This window comes from Poromitra crassiceps (genome assembly GCF_964638095.1).
Source record: "Poromitra crassiceps genome assembly, chromosome: 27".
Classification (NCBI taxonomy): Eukaryota; Metazoa; Chordata; class Actinopteri; order Beryciformes; family Melamphaidae; genus Poromitra; species Poromitra crassiceps.
In genome coordinates, this window is record NC_139650.1 from 6079144 (window position 1) to 6097963 (window position 18820).

Sequence of the window (18820 nt, forward strand, 5' to 3'; positions counted from 1 at the left end):
AACCTTCCATCTATTTTTATCTTCCCCAGCAAGTGTCAAGTTCCCCACTAGTTAGCGATCCTCCTCTGTTGCTGCCCAGCCTCGCCATGTTGTCCGATTAAGTCTCTTGCACAAGTCTTTATTTTCTCTCAGAATAACGTTCAGGTCGACTCTGACAGCCGCAGAACTACCAAGATGTCGAGTGTGTCTTACCACATCTCCAACCTGTTGGAGAAGATGACCTCCAGTGACAAAGACTTCAGGTAAGACAGTGAACAACTTGTGCGCCTAACAGTGAGATGACACTTCTCTGGCTTTCTGTCATGACACAATGACTGTCATAATGTATTTATATTCATGACTTTACTGCATGACACAACGGGCAGAGTTGAAGTTTGAGATTAATTAATATAAGACCCAGTCTATGTTGTTTAAGACAGACTTGGCTAGGCTAATTAATCACATACTGAAAGGAAAGTTATTATTATTATATTTCTCTCTCTCTCTCTCTCTCTCTCTCTCTCTCTCTCTCTCTCTCTCTGTGTGTGTGTGTGTGTGTGTGTGTGGGGGGGGGGGGGGGTTTGAGTTACATGACATCATAAAATGAAACATTTTAATGACTTTTAATTAGGGGTGCACAATAGTTTTTTGTTTTTTTTCAAACAAGAGGCTACATGGGAACAAAGAGCAGTTCTAAATGTTCATTACTTTTTTTCTAATAAAGTAAAAAAAACTTCACAAACACATTTTGGCTTTGACTGAGCACTTTGGCTAATAATTCAAATTCAATTCTTTGACATAATCTGTCAAATCAGACATGTCAATAGGTTATTAAAACCGATACCAATAACACCGATAATGTGCCTGGTAATTAAGTGGTACTCTCTCTCTTTCCTCTTTCTCCTCTCCCTCCCCCTCTCTCTTTCTCTCTCTCTCTCCCCTCCTCCCTCTCTCTCTCTCTCCCCCCCCCCGCCCCCTGCCCCCCAGGTTCATGGCCACTAACGACCTGATGCTGGAGCTGCAGAAGGACAGCATCAAGCTGGATGAGGACAGTGAGAGGAAGGTGGTGAGCATGCTGCTCAGGCTGCTGGAGGACAAGAACGGAGAGGTGCAGAACCTGGCTGTTAAATGGTACATGTTTGGTTTAAACCCATAGAACCTCATTTTAAATTCTAGTCGAGAGCTCATGGTTTCCAAAGATACCAAACATGTCAGGATGAATTACAGGCTCATCATCATCTATAAAAGGGAGCAAGTGGGCTCTGTTTGTTTGTTTGTTTGTTTGTTTGTTTACATTTTTGTCCCACTTATGGTGTCACAATGTCTATGACATCTCAGTGATATCACTGTAGTTGTGATGTCACTGATGATGTCACAGTGATGTCACAAGTTGAGCAATTGTGCGCTGCGCATGCCAATAGAGCAGACGAGGCCACGCAGCAGCTGAGCTGTGGGCGAGGCCGAAGTTGAGCAATTGTGCGTTGAGTGACGTCACTCAAGCACTCCATGATGTGATCAGTGATGGTCACTCGAGCAATTGTGATGTCATCAGTGATGGGAAATTGAGCCATTGTGTGCTGCGCATGCCAATAGAGCAGGCGAGGCCATGCAGCAGCTGAGCTGTAGGCGAGGCAGTGCGGGTGAGGCCGCTCAATAGGCGCCTAGGAATCGAGCGCGCGTAGCATGCGAGATTTCACACGCTCGATTTCTAGTGTGTATAAAATGATGCACAGTCATCTAGATCCCCTCATTTGCCGTAGTTCAGTCATAAAAAAGGCATCTTGGATTTGAATATTTCCCTCAATATAAGCAGCAGCTAGACCTTCAGTGAAATACACAATACAGATGAGACATTGTTCTACAGTGCGGGAAAAGAACAATTCTAATTTTGAAGTTACTTAGGAAATTGAGGGGAAACTCTGAGTGCTTTGCTTAGTTTAGCTTAGTTTATTCAACAATTCAGATAGATGTAGATCTATACAGTATATATTTTTTTAATCTGGAGAAATTGTCAGGGATAGCACGACAAAGTCCCAGAATGATTTCCATCATGGTTTCTGTTCCTTCAGCCTGATGACAAGAATCATGAGAAGAAGAAAATGTAATGAATACGCTAAAATTAAATAATGTCTGTCAGCATAGCAACATGTAGCCTAAGGTCTTTTTTTTGCATGTTGTCCTCATGTTTCCTTCACCTAATGTGTACTGGGACAGACTGCAGCCCGCCACGACCCTAACGCGGATCAAACAGGTAGAGAAAATTAATGAAATGTCGTGTGGGTGTGTTTGTTTTGTAGCCTGGCCCCTCTGGTGAGCAAGGTGAAGGAGTACCAGGTGGAGACGATGGTGGACACTCTGTGCTCCAACATGATGTCTGATAAGGAGCAGCTGAGAGACATCTCCAGCATGGGACTGAAGACCGTCATCGCTGAGCTGCCGCCATCTTCCTCAGGTGAGAGTGGACGTGAGCGTGATCTCACATGTCACTGTCGTCATGTGAAAAACTTCTATGATCTTGTTGTTTCTCATATTTTAACTTTATTTGAAAGATTATAAGCTCCTCTGTGGGTTGAGAAATTTCTACACTCAAAAATGCATGTTGAAATTTACAAACTTTTCTCCCAACAAAGAAGAAAGAACCTATATGCTGCCTTTAAGTGTTCCTACTTTTGAGGTAAAAACCCCCCCCCCTCATAATCCAATGTTATTGTTTATTATTTTTTAAATCAAGCGACACAGAGCTGCTTTGTGCTGCAGTGATGTCAAAAAGGAGAAAAATCGGAAAAAAATAAATCAGATTTTTGTTTTGTTTCACAGTAATTCTTTAATTAGCCAAAAGTTGTGTAGATTTTAATACACAAGAGGACCGTGTGGCAACTAAACATGGAAAAAGAAGAAGAAAAACGTGTGGCAACTAAAAGTTACAAAGTGAAATTAGAAACATAAAACATGACTACACACACAATGCCACCCAAAAATGTAAAAAAAAAAAAAAAAATTGTTGACCCAGCTTCCATGTTCTCTGAAATTGTCCTTGACTTTGACTTGGGTGACATAAGAAACAGGCGTAATTACAACATTTCTGACCGCACTTGTCAGCACCTCTGTGTTGTGCTGTGAGGGTAGGAGAAAGGTCTGTATGAAGCCATCAAGCGGGGACAAAGATGGAAAAACAACATCTAGACAACATTGTGGGGCTCTATATTATTGTGCTTGGAGTGCATTTTTGTTTTGTTTTGTATATCCCCTATATTCCTTGTGTGCGTTGGCAGGTTTGACCCTGACAGCCAGTGTGTGTAAGAAGATTACCTCCCAGCTGATCGGTGCGATGGCGAAGCATGAAGACGTGTCAGTGCAGCTGGAGGCCCTGGACATCCTGTCGGACATGTTGGGAAGGTGATGATGTCACCATACATATAGCTATGTTTACAGGCAGCTTGATCTCACTGCTGTAATCACCAGGAAATATTATGCAAAGTCGTGCGTTCTGTTTTTTTAAGCAACCATTGAAACGTTGAATGGTGACCACTGTTAAGCAGTCAAAACAGAACAAAAGACTAATATGCTCATTATTACCACACATGTTGGTCACAATCATAAAACATAAAACACTATTTCTCTATCTTCTCTGATTCTATGTTGTGAAAAAGAATCAGGGCTGATCTTTGTTATGATGATGATTGAAACATTTTGTGGTGTTTTTCCTGCAGGCTGAGCGGTGCGCTGGTCAGTTTTCACAGCTCTCTGCTCTCCAGTTTGTTGCCTCAGGTAAGACACTGAGATGCTCTTCACCTGTGAACCAGGCAGGGCAGCAATGTGTGTATGCCATATTAGTACTACTACTATTAGTAGTGACAGTACTACTACTATTAGTAGTAGTAGTAGAAGAAGACACATTACTGTTGGTGTTTAGATCAGATCAATTTCACGCTCATCATCTCTAAAGGATATGAATAAATAGGCAACAAAGGATAGTGTGACGGTACTGACAGATCAAAGGATACTGTGACGGTACTGACAGATCAAAGGATACTGTGACGGTACTGACAGATCAAAGGATACTGTGACAGTACTGACAAATCAAAGGATACTGTGACAGTACTGACAAATCAAAGGATACGGTGACAGTACTGACAGATGAAAGCCCCAAGAGGGTGTGGTTTACAATGATGTTACAACAGCTAGGGGTTCATTGCTGTCATACAATGGTTACTACATATAACCTACTGAACCTGGCAAGGTTTCATCAAATAAACACACATCAACAAAAAATGCAGTAACTTATGGCGTAACAAATAATCATTCTGCCGTCAAGCAATGTAGCACTCTTCAGCGACATTTAGCAGAATGGTTGCCAAGCAACATACAGTACACACACTGTTTGGTGCAGTAATACTGTGATGTCACAGGTGTGTGTGTATTTTACAACCGCTTTGAATGCGGCTCAGCCAATCATAATCAAGGACCGGAACTCTGTTTATAATGACACATTTACACACTGTGTATGTCTGCTGTGTAAGTGTGCATTGTTGGCACCTTATCAGCTTTAGTATTACTGGTTGTATTGTTATTGTTATATTAGGAGTAATAGTAGTGTCTGTGTGTTCTCTCATCTCATTAATCGGCACAGGAATGGCGGTGAGGAAACACTCCATCTTTGCTCTTATTTTATTGTATTTTATGTTTTTCATTAATCCATTCATTCATTCATATCTATCCATCCATCCATCATCCATCCATCTGTCCATCTGCCCATACAATCATCCATCTATCTCACAATTCACTCACTCACTCACTCACTCACTCACTCACTCACTCACTCACTCACTCACTCACTCACTCACTCACTCACTCATACATTCATCCCCTCCTCGCCCATCAGTTAACCAGCCCCAGAATGGCGGTCAGGAAGCGCTCCATCTTGGCTCTTGGCCACCTGGTGCCTTGCTGTAGCGCCGCCCTCTTCTCCCAGCTCACTGAACACCTATTGGTCGAGCTGGCCAAGGCCCCGCCCACCTCGATGACGAGGACCTACATCCAGTGCCTAGCAACCGTCAGCCGGCAGGGCGGCCATCGAGTGGGTGAGATCTGTTCCTTCATACGCTGCATCCAGGTCATTATGAGTTAATAATGACTCAACGACTTGGAAGAGTTTACAGAATTCAAACTCATTTGCATATTGAATGGCATGTTTTTAGTTTTCTGTAGACATTGGTCACTCCTGATTGGTTGTTAGCTGTGACCAGCAGCTCTATAGGTCGCTCTGTTGGTCGGTCAGTTGGGCCACAATAGTCCCCCCCCTTTTGGTGGCCACAGTTTTTACCATAGGAGGCTGAAATTTGGCATGGAGGTCAAGTGTGTGTGTGTGTGTGTGTGTGTGTGTGTGTGTGTGTGTGTGTGTGTGTGTGTGTGTGTGTGTGTGTGTGTGTGTGTGTGTGTGTGTGTGTGTGTGTGTGTGTGTGTGTGTGTGTGTGTGTGTGTGTGTGTGTGTGTGTGTGTGTGTCCTACAGGTGAGCATTTAGAGAAGCTGATTCCCATGGTGGTGAAGTTCACCAGTGTTGAGGATGACGAGCTGAGAGAGTACTGCTTCCAGGCCTTCGAAGCATTCATACGCAGGTACACACCATTGACTGTATATAATATGGACGTGTCTCCACTTCCTGCCACTATGCAAAAGTGAAGCCAAAATATCCCGGATACTGATGGGTGCTGCATTGTTGCGCTGGTGACGTCATTTGCAACCGGAGTCTGCACAGTAGAGGCTTGAGAGTGGCTGTCACAGCTGTCAATCATCATGTTATATCCCCTTCTTATCATCAAATAACTCTCTCTCTCTCTCTCTCTCTCTCTCTCTCTCTCTCTCTCTCTCTCTCTCTCTCTCTCTCTCTTGCTCTCTCTCTCTCTTTCAATTACTCGTGCTCTCTGTTGATTGACAGGTGTCCAAAGGAGATGTCACCCCACGTTGCCACGGTGACACAGCTGTGTCTGAAGTTCATGACCTTTGACCCCAACTACAACTATGACGACGAAGAGGAGGAGGAGGAGGAAGAAGATAGCATGGACATAGAGGACGGGCTGGACCAAGGTGTTCCTGTGTGTGTGTGTGTGTGTGTGTGTGTGTGTGTGTGTGTGTGTGTGTGTGTGTGTGTGTGTGTGTGTGTGTGTGTGTGTGTGTGTGTGTGTGTGTGTGTGTGTGTGTGTGTGTGTGTGTGTGTGTGAGAGAGAGAGAGAGAAAGAGAGAGACTGTCTCTCTGTCTGCATGTCTATCTATCTATCTATCTTGTGGGCGGCATTGGCTCAGGAGGTAGAGCTGTCGCCTGGGAAGGTTCCCGGTTCGAGGCTGGCTCCTCCCGGCAGTGTGCCGAAGTGTCCTTGAGCGAGACACTGAACCCCTAACTGCTCCCGACGATCAGTTAGCGCCTTGCATGGCTGCAGACGCCGTCGGTGTGTGAATGGGTGAATGTGAGGTATTCATGTTAAAGCGCTTTGGGTAGTCGATAGACTATAAAATGCGCTCTATAAATACAGTCCATTTACCATTTACCATTTACCATTTACCATCTATCTATCTATCTATCTTTCTCTATCGATCGATCGATCGATCTATCTATCTATCTATCTATCTATCTATCTATCTATCTATCTATCATCTATCTATCTATCTATCTATCTATCTATCTATCTATCTATCATCTATCTATCTATCTATCTATCTATCTATCTATCTATCTATCTATCTATCTATCTATCTAAACCCAGAGTCAGATGATGAGTACAGCGACGATGACGACATGAGCTGGAAGGTGCGTCGCTCCTCCATCAAGTGTCTGGAGGCGCTGATCTCCACGCGGCGCGACCTGCTGCTGACCTTCCACTCGTCCGTGGGCCCCGCCCTGCTCGCCCGCTTCAAGGAGCGCGAGGAGAACGTGCGGGCGGACATCTTTGCTGCCTTCGTCACGCTGCTGAGGCAGACGCGGCCAGGCTCCGCCCACCACACCCTCACAGACCAGGGCCCGAGCAGGGAGGAGGAGCCGGCAGCTGCCATGCTGAGGCAACAGGTGCAGCAGCACCGTGGTTCACAATGTTTTCTGAATGAGACAAGACGAGTATGGAGCAGATCGGATCCAGTATTTCAGTCAGAGCTGCTCAAGAGGCAGAAATAACCTCATGGTTTGAGTTACATTTCAGCGGGCTAATCGAGCTAATCGAGCTAATCGTTTGGGAAAAAGGACTGCAACAGCCATTGGCTTGTTGTGATTGGCTAAAATATATATGAACAATAACAATCAGTGCAACGCTATGAAAATGTGAATTTTTGAATGTACAGCACAGTCAGGAGCTCAAAAGGAAGTTGCTCATCACTGCTAAATAAAAAATTACAGTGTGTGTGTGTGTGTGTGTGTGTTGTGTTGTGTGTGTGTGTGCGTGCGTGTGTGTGTGTGTTGTGTGAGTGTGTGTGTGTGTCCTCAGGTGCCGGTGATAGTGAAGGCTCTCCACAGACAGCTGAAGGAGAAGAATGTGAAGTCCAGGCAGGGAGGCTTCTGCCTGCTCACTGAGCTGGCCCACACACTGCCCGGAGCCCTGGAGCAGCACATACCTGCCTTAATACCTGGTACTACACACACACACATGCACGCACACACACACACACGCACGCACGCACGCACGCACACACGCACACACACACAACAACACACACACACACACACACACACACACACACACCCATCTACACCCGGTATAAAATGCAATCTCGTTATCCGTTATCTCTCGTTATCCGGATAATAAAGGATCTGATCTTACCTTTACATTTACACCCTGGTGTTTGTCATGTCATGTGTTCTCGTGATCCTCATTGAGATCAGATCTCTGTCCTGCAGAGCAAAATCTGTGCATGAGTCATTTAGGGTGACGGAGCAAATCTGTAGGAATGGTTATGGTCAACTACAGCTGGATAGCACGTTGTCCGGATTGCGTTTACACCTACCTAAGATCCAAACACGCAAAGCCAGACCACCTCCAGATCCGATCACGAGGCATTTACACTTTGCATTAACATGACTTTTTCCTTATCCGGATATCGTGTCCGGATACAGATCACATTCCAGGTGTAAATGGGGTTTCTCTCTTTAGCTTTTTCTTCCTCTTTCTTTCTCCTTCCCTCTCTAAACCTCTCCATCTCTCCTTGTCGTTTCCTTCATCTGTTTCCTTCTCTTTCTCCTTCTTGTCCTCTTGCTCTCTCCTTCTCCCACCTCCCTCCCTCCCTCCCCCTCCCTCCCTCTCCCTCTTTGTCCCTCCCCCTCCCTCCCTCTCCCTCTCTCTCCCTCTCTCCCTCCCTCCCTCTTTTCCTCCCTCCCTCTCCCTCCCTCTCCCTCTCTCCCTCCCTCTCCCTCTCTCTCCCTCCCCCCTCCCTCCCTCCAGGCATTGTCTTCTCCCTGACAGACAGAGCCACCTCCTCCACCATGCGGATCGACGCTCTCTCCTTCCTCCATGTCCTCCTCCTCTCTCACCCTCCTCAAGCCTTCCAGACACACATGCAGGTTCTTCAAAGCTCTTCTAGTCTCTGCAGGCTTACACACACAAAGATCGCTGACGAGTAAGATTTGTGGAAAATAATCTCTTTGCAAGATTCTGACGCCAGTGTAACTTGAACTGAAAGGTTTATTTTGCTGCAATAGTTCAAATAAATAATTCAAATAAAAACAACTTTATAGAATGCAGACTCATATATAATCGTGTTTGCCTGCATATTGCTGTCAGTCCATCATCTTTATAGCCACTTTCAGATATGAACTCTGGACTGTGTCTGTTGAATCAGGTCCGGACATACCCCGGAGTTACCCTTTCATACAAGAGGCATTTTTTTCATTTGTTTTTCACACATGGGGAAATCCTCTGTGTGATTTGGCCGAGTAGAGATATTTTATAATTTTATATAATATAATGAAACTTCACTTATTCAGCTTAGTGACTGATTATAGTCTATCAAAATTGAATATATCACAATGCAAAAATGCTTCAATAGGTATCGTGAGGCAGAAAGAAACTCTCCATCCACATTATAGTATTGTCACTTTGTAATAACATTTACCAGCCGAAAGATGACTGACTCATAAATAAATATAATTCTGCAAAGTCAGACTTTGTTGATTCATTGATTCTTTTATTTATTGCATCATGGTATCATGGTCGTATTGAAGCGTGAACCTGGTGTCCCGTCTGGTGTCCCTGGCTGCAGGTGCTGGTGCCCCCGGTGGTGAGCTGTGTGGATGACAGCTTCTATAAGATCACATCGGAGGCCCTGCTAGTCGCCCAGCAGCTGGTCCGGGTGATGAGGCCGCTGGAGCACAGCGCCCCCGCAGGACGCTTCGACCCCAAACCCTTCATTCAAGAGGTTTGGCTGTTCTGGGTTCTTACCCTGTTGTGTTGTGTTTTATTATGCCTGTGTGCCGGTGATAATCTCATGAACGCCTGCAGAGAATTTCATGACATCTCGTACAAACGTCCACTTGGACTCAAGGATGAACTGATTACAATTTGGTGGGCAAAGGTCAAGGTCACTGTAGTCTCGCTGGCCAGCCTCCCCCTCCCTACCGTGAGAGGAGTCTGGCGCCGCAGGTCTCCATAGTGGGATTGCGATGGGCGGCGCTTATCAGCAGTGCCCTTGGAAAATAGTTTCCAACAATCCAACTTGCCCTTTTCAGCGTGTAGCAACGAGCTAGCGTGTAGGTTTCTGCCGTTAGCTTGCTAGCTAGTTAGCGTTGTTGTTTTCACTGCGGCGGCAGGGCACTATTTACAGCGACACACAGGGAGGAGGGAGCGGAAGCCGCTCTGATTGACATGGTCGGAGCCAATGACAGAGCTTGTAATAAGCCGGGAGCGGACATCTGGCTGCCACCGAAACAGTCGCTCCAATGGGAGAGCAGCTGTAGAGCAGGGGAGGGTTTATCCCAGTTGCCTGTTTCTCCTCTCACGGTAGGGAGGGGAGGCTAGCCAGCGAGACTAAGGTCACTGTGACCTCACAAAAGCGTTTTTGGCCATGACTCAATCCATACGGTAATTATGACAACATTTCACCCAAATCCAAAAGTTCAAAGGTCAACTTCACTATGACATGGACATGGATGTAGACTGCAACTTGACTTGTGGTTATTTATTTCTAGTTGTGTTCTGTCCTGTTTTGTTCTGAAGTGTTTTTTTCTTTTCTTCTGCTGCTTTCTATTCTGTTCTGTTCATCCGGTCCTGTTCTGCAGCATTCTGGTCTGAAATGTTCTATTCTGCAGATTGATGTTCTGTTCAATTCATAGTTTTTGTCTGTAATTGGCAATGGCTCTACTTATCAATCTATTGTCATTTTAAACACTAGAAAGACCGGTGGATTTGAGTCTAACGGCGGAGACACACCAGGAATATCGGCAACGCTGAAGCGACATGACACAGAGGCAGTTTCATTTTGTTAACAGTTTAGACCGATCACACCGGCCGCGGTGCGTCGCGTCCATCTCGCGTCCTGTAGCAAGAGTTTCCGCGTCTGGTCTATTTTTGACACCAGCCGCGAGCGCTCGCGTGCAGCCAGGCATGAAGTCAGTAAAAGTTGTGACCAACGTGGAGCAAAACAGAGTGAGGCCGCGCGGAGCAAAACAGCTTCTGGTGTGACTGGCCAGGCTCCTGCTCAACGCTTTCGTGACGCGCTGCGCTGGAGATGTTTCTGGTGTGTCTCCGCCGTAAGAGGAGGCCAACAAGCTATGCAGTAAATATAATTCCAGGTTCTTCTTCTGTGCGTGTGATTTGGAAATCTAAACACTGATTTGCAGTGAATGTGGAGGGACGTTTTTGAAGCTGAGATCTTTCAATTCTAAATCAAAAACACCCATCAATACTTGGTAACCTGCCAGATGGTTGGTTTTTACATAACCATCTGGGAACAAGTCGCTCGGGAAATCGTTTCAAAGGGCAGACACACACAAAAAAACTGGCAGGTGATTGGATGAACCATCTGTCTATCACGTCTATCACACGCTCGCTCTCACTGGTGTCACACCTAAAGCCCGCCCATAGCTGCCTCATAGGATGCTGATTGGTTTGAACCACTGGTCGTCAGGATTTGTCGTGTGATCGTGATTTCATGATCTCGCGTGAATCCAGCTGCTTCACAAGGTTACATACTTGGTGATTGTCATTTCAAAACTTTCCTTTTTTTCTAAGCTGTTTTCTGGGACCCTGAAGAGGCTGAAAGCCACAGACATCGACCAGGAAGTGAAGGAGAGGGCCATTTCCTGTATGGGTCACATGGTGTGTCACCTGGGCGACCATCTGGGGGCGGAGCTGCAGGGCGTGCTGGCCATCCTTCTGGACAGGATGAAGAATGAGATTACCAGACTGACAGCAGTGAGGACCGTCACTCTCATCGCCGCCTCGCCCTTAAAGGTATACTATGCAGAATTTCCCTGCATTCTCCTCAAAATACAATATGCAGTATCTACTCGTACAAAAGTAATTCCTCTCAATTATCACTTATGACTCACTAGAATTGTGTGTTTATCTGCTGCCCTCTGCCTGTATTTTTTGTATTTTCTCATTGTTTTGTTGTTGGTTGGGACGTTTCTGGGCTCCAATGTTTGAGCAGCGGCCACGTGGGGTGTGTCGGCCCCCGGCCAATAACATCATGCAGAGCAGACTCCAGCAGACTGCATTCAAACAAACAAACAAACTGTGAAACAATCAGAAAATAACATTTAACTCTTCTGTTAAGCTCAACTCAAAAATGTATCTTTTATTAACATATTTTCTTATGATTCTGAGGAAAGATCTCAATTATCAGAATTAAGAGATAATTAACTCTAGGGTATCTAATTCTGAGATGTCATTACCATAATTTTGAAAGAAAAAAAAGTCTGATTGATTGATTGATTGATTGATTGATTGATTGATTGATTGATTGATTGATTTCAGGTAAACAACCAGCAGCTTTGTATACAATTTGTCTCACCAGTTGAAAACCCTCAGCTGTTTCTCCAGACTAGTTTGGAGACACTTTCAAATCTTCACACACCCCCCGTCTTCTTTCTGTCTCAGAATCTCTTCACCTCTAGTCTTCTTCATTTCATTCATTTCCTCAGCAAAAAATATCAAGTCAACTTCAAGTCAAACGGTTTGTTTTTCTTGTGGCTGAACAGTAACAAGTCTTTCTCTCTCTCTTCCTCCTCCCTCCCTCCCTCTCCTAAATCCCTCCCTCCCTCCTCCTCCCTCCTCCCTCCCTCTCCTCCCTCCCTCTCTCCCTCTCCCTCCCGTGCAGCTCAACCTGTCCTCCCTGCAGCCGGAGGTGTGGTCTGTGCTTGGATCTTTCCTGAGGAAGAACCAGCGGGCTCTGAAGCTCGGCACGGTGGCCTGCCTGACGGCGCTCCTCACCCATCACGCCACGGGCGTCAAAGCCGTCGCGCTGGAGCCCGTGCTGAGCGAGCTGCCCCCCCTGGTGGACGAGAGCGACATGCACGTGTCACAGGTAGGGAGGAGGAGAAAGGAGGGTTGAAGTGATCCGAGGGTCAGAAAGATAAGAAGAATACTTTACTGAACAGTTTACATGAGGAGTTTGTCCCACCTTAGTGTGTCCCACCTTTGAGATAGCATCAGCAGACCTATAACATAAAGTGTGATACATCCATATTGTTCTGGATTTAAGATTCTAACTGGAACCACAAAGACACAAAAATCCATTGTCCAGTTTATCTAAATGTTGATTGCCACAAAGATTGCGACGAGGATTGCCAAAAAACAAACAAACAATTACAATATCTTGCCCTAATAAATCATAAATCCAGCCTTTAGATCGTGTCAATTCTTAAGCACAACATAATCGCATAATCACAATCAATAGAAAGAAACGTCTCCTTACATTGAACGTTATTCAAAAGGCACATGGCAAACATGGACAAATAATCAAGGTGAGCTGAAGGTGTTTTTGAGACAAAAGAGGGGGAAGTCCTTATCCAAGCTTTTATTGATATAAAGTGGGAGGTGCTACCACAAGTACACTGAACCACCACTTGCTGCCTCCTTGTGGAGATGAGGTGAAATAAACGTGCAGTTTCTAACAATCTAAAAATATTTGTAACACTGTGCCTGTGTTTAGGTGTCCATCACCCTGCTGACCTGCATGGCCAAAGTGTGCCCCTCCTCTCTGGCTAAGATCGGCTCGTCCGTGCTGCCGGGGGTGTTCAGACTGGTCCACTCTCCGCTGCTGCAGGGCGGAGCGCTGGCAGCCATACTGGACTTCCTACAGGCGCTGGTGCTGTCCAAAACCACCAACCTGGGATACAGGTGAGATGGGGAGTGGTCTGTGTGTGTGTGTGTGTGTGTGTGTGTGTGGGATGGGGGGGGGGGGCGTGCATGCGTGTGCGTGTGTGTATTTTTAGCTTAAAGATGCTGATAACCAAAGTTTTGTGTTGATATCCAAAGTGTTTCATGCCCTGAAATAAAAAACAACAACAGACACCAATTCAGTGGTTGCATCAGAATACACACATCATAATACACCACTAAGTGGCACTAAAACTCTTTCAAAACCCAACATTTTTAGGTAGATATGCAACTTTTAACAAGTGTGCCTGCCCTTTTTATGTGGTAAGAAAATCTTGAATAAAATATGTAATTAATGCTTTTACTTACCAGCTACAGTTGCACAATCAGCAAGCTACTGTACTTCCTGATCTGTGGCCTCCAGCTGGTTGACACCTGTGTGACTCCTATCGTACTGCCCGGTGTACTAACATAGCACACACTGGATTCCCCTTATGCAGGACTCTACTGGCTCTGCACAGCCTAAACCAGGGGCGGACTGGGATCATAATTCAGGCCGGGCATTAGATACCAAGCAGGCCAGGCCGATACGGGCGGACGCGCGCGCCGGCGGAAAATTTGGGGCGTTTGAAGCTCAATTTGGGCCGTTTGAAGCCCAATTTGGGCCGTTTGAAGCCAGATTTGGGTCGTTTAAAGCCAGATTTGGGCTGTTTGAAGCCCGATTTGGGCCGTTTGAAGCCCAATTTGGGCCGTTTGAAGCCCAATTTGGGCCAAGTCCAATTTTACAATGAGATGCACCCACTTTAAACCTGAATAAAGTAATAAAACCACTAGTAAACCAGTAGGCGGCGCCTGGCCTGCTGTTCAGTGAGTGGCCTGGCCTGGCTTGCAAAAAAAAAAAAAAAAAAAAAAAAAAAAATGTTTTTTTTTTTTGTTTTTTTTGGCAGGCCAGGCCAGGCCAGGCCACCGGGCATTTGCCCGACGTGCCCGATTATGCAGTCCGCCACTGGCCTAAACAGTGCATACCGTATTTCTCCTAAGCAGTGTGCATTGACAAAAGTGTCACAAATGAACAAATTAACACAGAGCCTGGCCGTTAGAGAGGTGTTACTCCCAAGTGCCTCATAAAAACGCCAGTAAATATTTATTATAAATATATAGGCAAGCCAATAGGACGAATCAGCGTGACGTCACTTGCCACCCAGAAATGCGGGACCCTGTGGCAGTTAATAGTATGAGTTGTGCCAAACAAACGTTAATATCTCAAAAACTATACCGGACATCGCTTATATTTTGACATTCTGAGTGAGAGCAGAAGTAGCTCAAGAGTTTGATGTATAATATATGCATGTCGTGGTAAAGTTGAACTGTTGCAGTTTTTAAAATGTAAACAGAGTTAACTGGCTAGAGTCAGACACACAAGTCTCGCGCCACTTGGGCTCCATAGGGTTCCATTGCCATTGCCACCCAGTGACGCAGTTTGTTTACCAAAATGCTGCTCAGCTGATCCCTCGTATATATCGTCCTGAGCCCAGTGTGTTTGTCCTCCTACCATTCAGAAGAAGAAACGTTACAGTCAATCTCTCTGTCTCTTCTACCCCGCTTCACAGAGCCATTTCACGGCAACCGTTCTGAAGTGGTAAATCAGGGAGTAAAGCAGGTGTAACCAATAAAATTAATGATGGTTCCATTACACGTAGGCGTTCCAGTGCCAGGGCCCTCATAAATGTTATTTTGGTTACACCTGCTTTACTTCCTGCTTTACCACCTGGAAACGGTGGTTGTGAAAGGGGTCTATTCTCTCCTAACTTCCTGCTCTCTGCCCTACTCCCTCACCCCCATCACCCTCCTCTCTCCCTTGTCCTTGACCGACCTCCTCCCCCCTCCCCTCCTCCAGTCAGCTGTTGAAGTCTCTCACCGGGCCGTTCCACAGCCCCCCCTCCCCTGCAGACGGCCCCTCCCTTCACAGACAGTCCTTCCACTCTGTGGCTCGCTGTGTGGCTGCTCTGTCCTCTGCCTGTCCCAAAGAGACACCAGGCATGGTGTCCAGCCTCATACAGGAGGTGTTTGTGTGTGTGTGTGTGTGTGTGTGTGTGTGTGTGTGTGTGTGTGTGTGTGTGTGTGTGTGTGTGTGTGTGTGTGTGTGTGTGTGTGTGTGTGTGTGCGCATGCCTGCGGGCTAGTGCGTGCGTCTGTGTGTGTGTGTGTGGGGGGGGGGGCGGGGGGGATCTACAATATTACTGCTATTATTTTGCTGTATCCACTCTGCTGACTATAATGTGCTCTATTCTATTCTATTCTATTCTATTCTATACTGCTAGTGGAATACCCTTCCGTTCCTGTGTGACTGGTCATTTAGTCAGGCCTTGCTCACAGAGTTGGCATGCAGCCTCTCCTCTCTCTCCCCAGAGGGTTTTCATAGTCCACTTCACTGGTTGATTACAACTCCGCTCATCTGAGGGCTCCTCCTCTCCGGAGCACCTGTGGGCTACTCAACTCTGAAGCTCTCCATGGTGCTGAACCTGTCTTGAGTCATTTTTGCCCACGATAGCCATTTTGGCCCATTTAGTCGTCCCTAATTACCTACCGGTAATTCAAAAGTCCCGCTCCGTTAGGTCACCTGCAGGGGGTGCTCTTTACACTTGCTGAAAGATTCAGTGAGATCACAGGTAAAACGGCATAGCTGTGGCTGAACACAATTCTGCTCACACACACGTGTACACACACGTGTACACACACACACACACACACACACACACACACACACACACACACACACACACACACACACACACGTGCACACACACACACACACACACACACACACACACACACACACACACACACACACACACACACACACACACACACACACACACACACACACACTTTGCGTTCTTATGATAGGATTCTCTCCTCTGCTGCAGGTGAAGAGTGCTGCTTCTCCAGAGTCAGCTCGTGTGCTGGCTCTGTTGTGTTTGGGGGAGGTGGGCAGGAGCGGCAGCCTGGGGGCCAGTAAGGAGGTGCAGGGGGTCATCCTGGACGCTTTCTCCTCCACCAGCGAAGAGGTGAGACGTAACACCAGACAGGAGTGTGATGTGTCTCCATTAATCATTCTCCTGAAGGTCATTATTTCCAGTAATCACCGGCTCACTATACATTATCCCGCTTAGAACACGGCCTACAACTAAATCATTCAATAATCTGACAAAAATAATTATTCAAATAGATTTTTTAATAGCATTTTCAACGACAAAGCGGTTTAATTCGTAATTGGCACACAAGACACCACAGCTGCAACTGGTTGGCCTAATAAGTAGTGTTTGCTGACAAAAGGCTCTTATCAACTGATTAATCCAGGTGTGGCAGAGCAGCGGTCGTTTGGCGAGAAATAATGACCGGTGAATCTTGTTGATTGACCAATCAGAATCGAGTATTCAAGAGAGCCGTGTTCTAAGTTTAGTTACCTCAGGCATTTGTACTGTAAATGACATCACACGTTTGTTTCAGAAGCAAAATATGTAAATGTATAAAAGCATTAACATACTTGAGGTTGTGCTATAGTGTGCACTGGTGTGCTGTCTTAAATCATCACGTGTATCACTGTATGTCTTAGTGTATATTGAGTATGTCATAGCTTAAGTACATTATTTAGACAAAATATAATTCCACCTGTGTTGTTCATTCTCTTTTCGCCATTTTGAGCTAAAGCGGGGTGTCAAACGCACGGCGTGGGGGCCAGAATCGGCCCGCCAAAGCGTCCGATCCGGCCCACAGGATGACTTTGCAAAGTGTGAAAATGGCACTGAAAGACCTTCCATCCAATGTGATGCACTTGTGAAGTGTAGGAGGTACCAGGTTTCAGGAGCAAGTTCAATATTCATGCTAAAGTTAACTATTTCCCCGTGACAATAGAGAATAGACAATAGACAACAGTTGCTGTCAATTATAATGCAGACAGTAGATTTGATCATTTGTTTGATGGTATCTGAGATAACCCTACATGAACATGTGTTCTTAAAATGTACCTGTAATTATTTACACTCAAATAAACTGAAGGTTATTATTGATTTTCTTTCTTTGGACCAAATTGGGTCGCATGTGGCCCGGTCCGTAACATAAAATGAGTTTGACACCCCTGATAAAGTAAAGGCTTCTGCTTAGACAAATACAAAGAGTGAAGTTGACCCTATGTATGGATTTATTTCCAAAGCCTTTGTATTGGTTTTCCATCAAGCCAAAGGGCAGCTACTTTAAAGAATCTAAAATATAAGATTGTTTTGTTTTGTTTAACACTTTTTTGGTCACTGCATAATTCCATTTGTGTATCATAGTTTTTGAAGGTTTTACTATTATTGTCAAATGCTGGGAAAATAGAAAAAGAAATTAAGACAAATCTGCGTCCAAAGTTTTGACTGGTATCAAATGAAAGATGAACGAATAACTTGGTTCGCTCCCTCGACAACGACAGTAGAACTGCCAATGAGTCAAGGCACTTACTTACTGTAACCTCTGCTTGTTCCAGTGGAGCCTGGATACATGAAGGGAAACAGGAAGTGGACTTACTTGACTGGCTGCTTGCTAACGTGTGTTATTAGGTGAAGACAGCTGCTTCCTGTGCTCTAGGCAGCATGGCCGTAGGCAGCCTGGAGGACTACCTGCCCTTCCTCCTGAAGGAGATCTCCTCCCAGCCCAGGAGACAGTACCTCCTGCTGCACTCCCTCAAAGAGGTCATCAGGTGTGTGTGTGTGTGTGTGTGTGTGTGTGTGTGTGTGTGTGTGTGTGTGTCGTCTGTTCACGTCTCCCCGTTCCTTCTCCAGTGTTTCCTCCCTTTCTCTCCTCACCTCTTTTTAAATGAATCTTTATTTAAAGCAGGCAACTTTGCATGTTGTGGCATCTTTGTTGCGGTAGTCTCGCTGGCCAGCCTCCTCTCCCTTCCATCCGAGGAGTCTGGCGCCGCAGGATTGCGATGGGCGGCGCTTAGCGGCAGTGCCCTTGGAAAATAGTTTCCAACAATCCAATTTGCTGTTTTCAGCGTGTAGCAACGAGCTAGCGTGTAGGTTTCTGCCGTTAGCTTGCTAGCTAGTTAGCGTTGTTGTTTTCACTTGACTGAGTCGGCAGGGCACTATTTACAGTGACACACAGGGAGGAGGGAGCGGAAGCTGCTCTGATTGACGTGGTCGGAGCCAATGACAGAGCTTCTTAGGCAGGGAGTGGATATCCGGCTGTCACCGAAACAGTCGCTCCAATGGGAGAGCAGAGTAGAGCAGGGGAGGGTTTATCCCAGTTATGGAGACCTGCGGCGCCAGACTCCTCGGACGGAGGGGAGAGGAGGCTGGCCAGCGAGACTAGTGTTGTGGCATCTCTTGGCAGCAAGAGATAACTGTTGGACTCTTGTTTTGAAAGATTTGAGGGACTTGATGACCATATCTGACATCAGAATATAATTTGGCCATAAGGGTCAATTTACAGCATTTCACTTGTGAAGTGCCTTAAACCTACATTCTACTTTGTAATTGCCGGCAGATTGTATAGAAGTCAATGGG

At 45.9% G+C, this 18820-nt stretch overlaps 1 protein-coding gene across 1 annotated transcript in view; it reads left to right on the forward strand.

The window, feature by feature from the left end:
• Window positions 1-174: 174 nt before the first annotated feature.
• The window catches only part of cand2 (cullin-associated and neddylation-dissociated 2 (putative)), a gene marked incomplete at both ends in the record, with an annotated part of 22951 nt that continues 4305 nt past the window's right edge, over window positions 175-18820 (forward strand). Inside the window, 18 exons of the mRNA XM_083661877.1 lie at window positions 175-242; window positions 967-1110; window positions 2277-2431; window positions 3252-3375; window positions 3690-3747; window positions 4862-5060; window positions 5490-5595; window positions 5916-6064; window positions 6739-7037; window positions 7450-7591; window positions 8401-8519; window positions 9218-9373; window positions 11185-11406; window positions 12275-12481; window positions 13109-13296; window positions 15173-15338; window positions 16202-16342; window positions 17873-18012. Of these exons, the coding sequence (XP_083518003.1) occupies window positions 175-242; window positions 967-1110; window positions 2277-2431; window positions 3252-3375; window positions 3690-3747; window positions 4862-5060; window positions 5490-5595; window positions 5916-6064; window positions 6739-7037; window positions 7450-7591; window positions 8401-8519; window positions 9218-9373; window positions 11185-11406; window positions 12275-12481; window positions 13109-13296; window positions 15173-15338; window positions 16202-16342; window positions 17873-18012 (2783 nt within the window). The remainder of the gene's footprint in view (window positions 243-966; window positions 1111-2276; window positions 2432-3251; window positions 3376-3689; window positions 3748-4861; window positions 5061-5489; window positions 5596-5915; window positions 6065-6738; window positions 7038-7449; window positions 7592-8400; window positions 8520-9217; window positions 9374-11184; window positions 11407-12274; window positions 12482-13108; window positions 13297-15172; window positions 15339-16201; window positions 16343-17872; window positions 18013-18820) is intronic.